General features: G+C 46.9%; 1 protein-coding gene across 1 annotated transcript; it reads right to left on the bottom strand.

The window, feature by feature from the left end:
- Positions 1–256: 256 nt before the first annotated feature.
- On the bottom strand, positions 257–1,134 carry LOC107081548 (liprin-alpha-3-like; the record flags this gene model as incomplete). The annotated part of the gene is made up of 4 exons (XM_015369710.1): positions 257–406; positions 546–605; positions 692–919; positions 1,033–1,134. Coding segments are annotated over 4 exons (525 nt in total), but the record flags the coding sequence as incomplete, so codon positions are not given.
- Between the last annotated feature and the right edge of the window lie 193 nt (positions 1,135–1,327).

Raw genomic sequence — 1,327 nt, 5'->3', positions numbered from 1 at the left:
GTGAGTAGAAAATGAAGGCTAATCATGTTTTGGGTGTACTATTCCTTTAAAACTTTTGACCTGAGCTCCATTTATGCTGAACTGACTGAGGAGAGTCAGTCCTATCTAATCCTAGAGCTTCGATTACAATAAATTTAGGGTTTACCTGTCTTTAACTCGTTTTCTATCTTGTCCAGTTACCCCAAAGGAAAGACTGGGCAACTCTCACTTGTTAAAGCTTGAACTTTCAAACTAAGCTCATAAAAATAGAAGATGCTGCATAACTTCCTCCTCACTGGACGACTCTGATGGCTGGAAGCCATATGGCTCTGAAAACCCCCCATCTAGGAATATGAAGCAGACTGTTGCAAAAGCTGCAACAGCTTCTGGCAATCAGGAGCCTCCTGATCGGCACTCCGGCTGCAGACTGGAGAAAGAATTATGTCACAGTTTAGTGATTTTATGTTTCACTGGCAACAGAGGCAGCCGTCTTGTTAGCTATGCTTTCTGCATGTCCAAAGGGAAGCTAGGTGGTTTAAAATGGTTGCACAGAAGCAGTACTTCACCTCTTTGCCGTTGTCTAGTCCTTGCTGCCTTCGTTTTATTTGTTCCCTTAAAGACACCACCTGAAATGATGCAAACAATTAATGACTTCTACTGGAACTCTTAAAATCTTGTGGGAAAATACCTGGAAGTCCTGTAAAAAATTCACCTCTTGGGAAGAAGACTGCAGCTCTTCCTCTAGGACCGCCACGCGCTCCAGCGCCACTCGTAGCCTCTCCCGCACTTTTTCATCCAGCGCTTTGTGGTGCTCAAACAAGGACTTGAGGGCTTTCAGGACTTCCACCTCACTGGAGACTCCAGGCTGCCTTTTCACCACGGTCATCCTCAGGCTTCGCTCGTGGCGGGACACCAGGCATTCCAGATGTTCAAGGAGCAGCTGGAAGAACACGAGGTCTGCACACTCTAAATCTGTCTCCTATGATTACAGCTTGTCATGGGAGCATGCAGAGCAAACAGTGTGAACATGAAGAGGCACGGAGCAGCACTGACCCGTGTGTTGTTTCTCTCCGCCTTCAGCTCGGCTATCTCCTCTTCTCTCTCCAGCAACTGTTCCCGGCACATGTTCAGCTCCTTGGTCAGCACTGCGAACTCCTGAAAGGTTAGAAGATGCAGCTGGTGTTGAACGACAACTGGTCACATTCAGACTGAACAAACTGTAACGACCACTGACAGTCTATGAAAAGATCAAATGAAGGGCTGAAATTATGCCATCCATCCATCCATCCATCCATCCATCCATCCATCCATCCATCCATCCATCCATCCATCCATCCATCCATCCATC

The sequence above is a fragment of the Cyprinodon variegatus genome, unplaced genomic scaffold (assembly GCF_000732505.1).
Source record: "Cyprinodon variegatus isolate N-32 unplaced genomic scaffold, C_variegatus-1.0 Scaffold6635, whole genome shotgun sequence".
Taxonomy (NCBI): domain Eukaryota; kingdom Metazoa; phylum Chordata; class Actinopteri; order Cyprinodontiformes; family Cyprinodontidae; genus Cyprinodon; species Cyprinodon variegatus.
The sequence above is the reverse complement of the archived record's forward strand: the minus strand, read 5'-3'. Positions and strand labels throughout refer to the sequence as shown.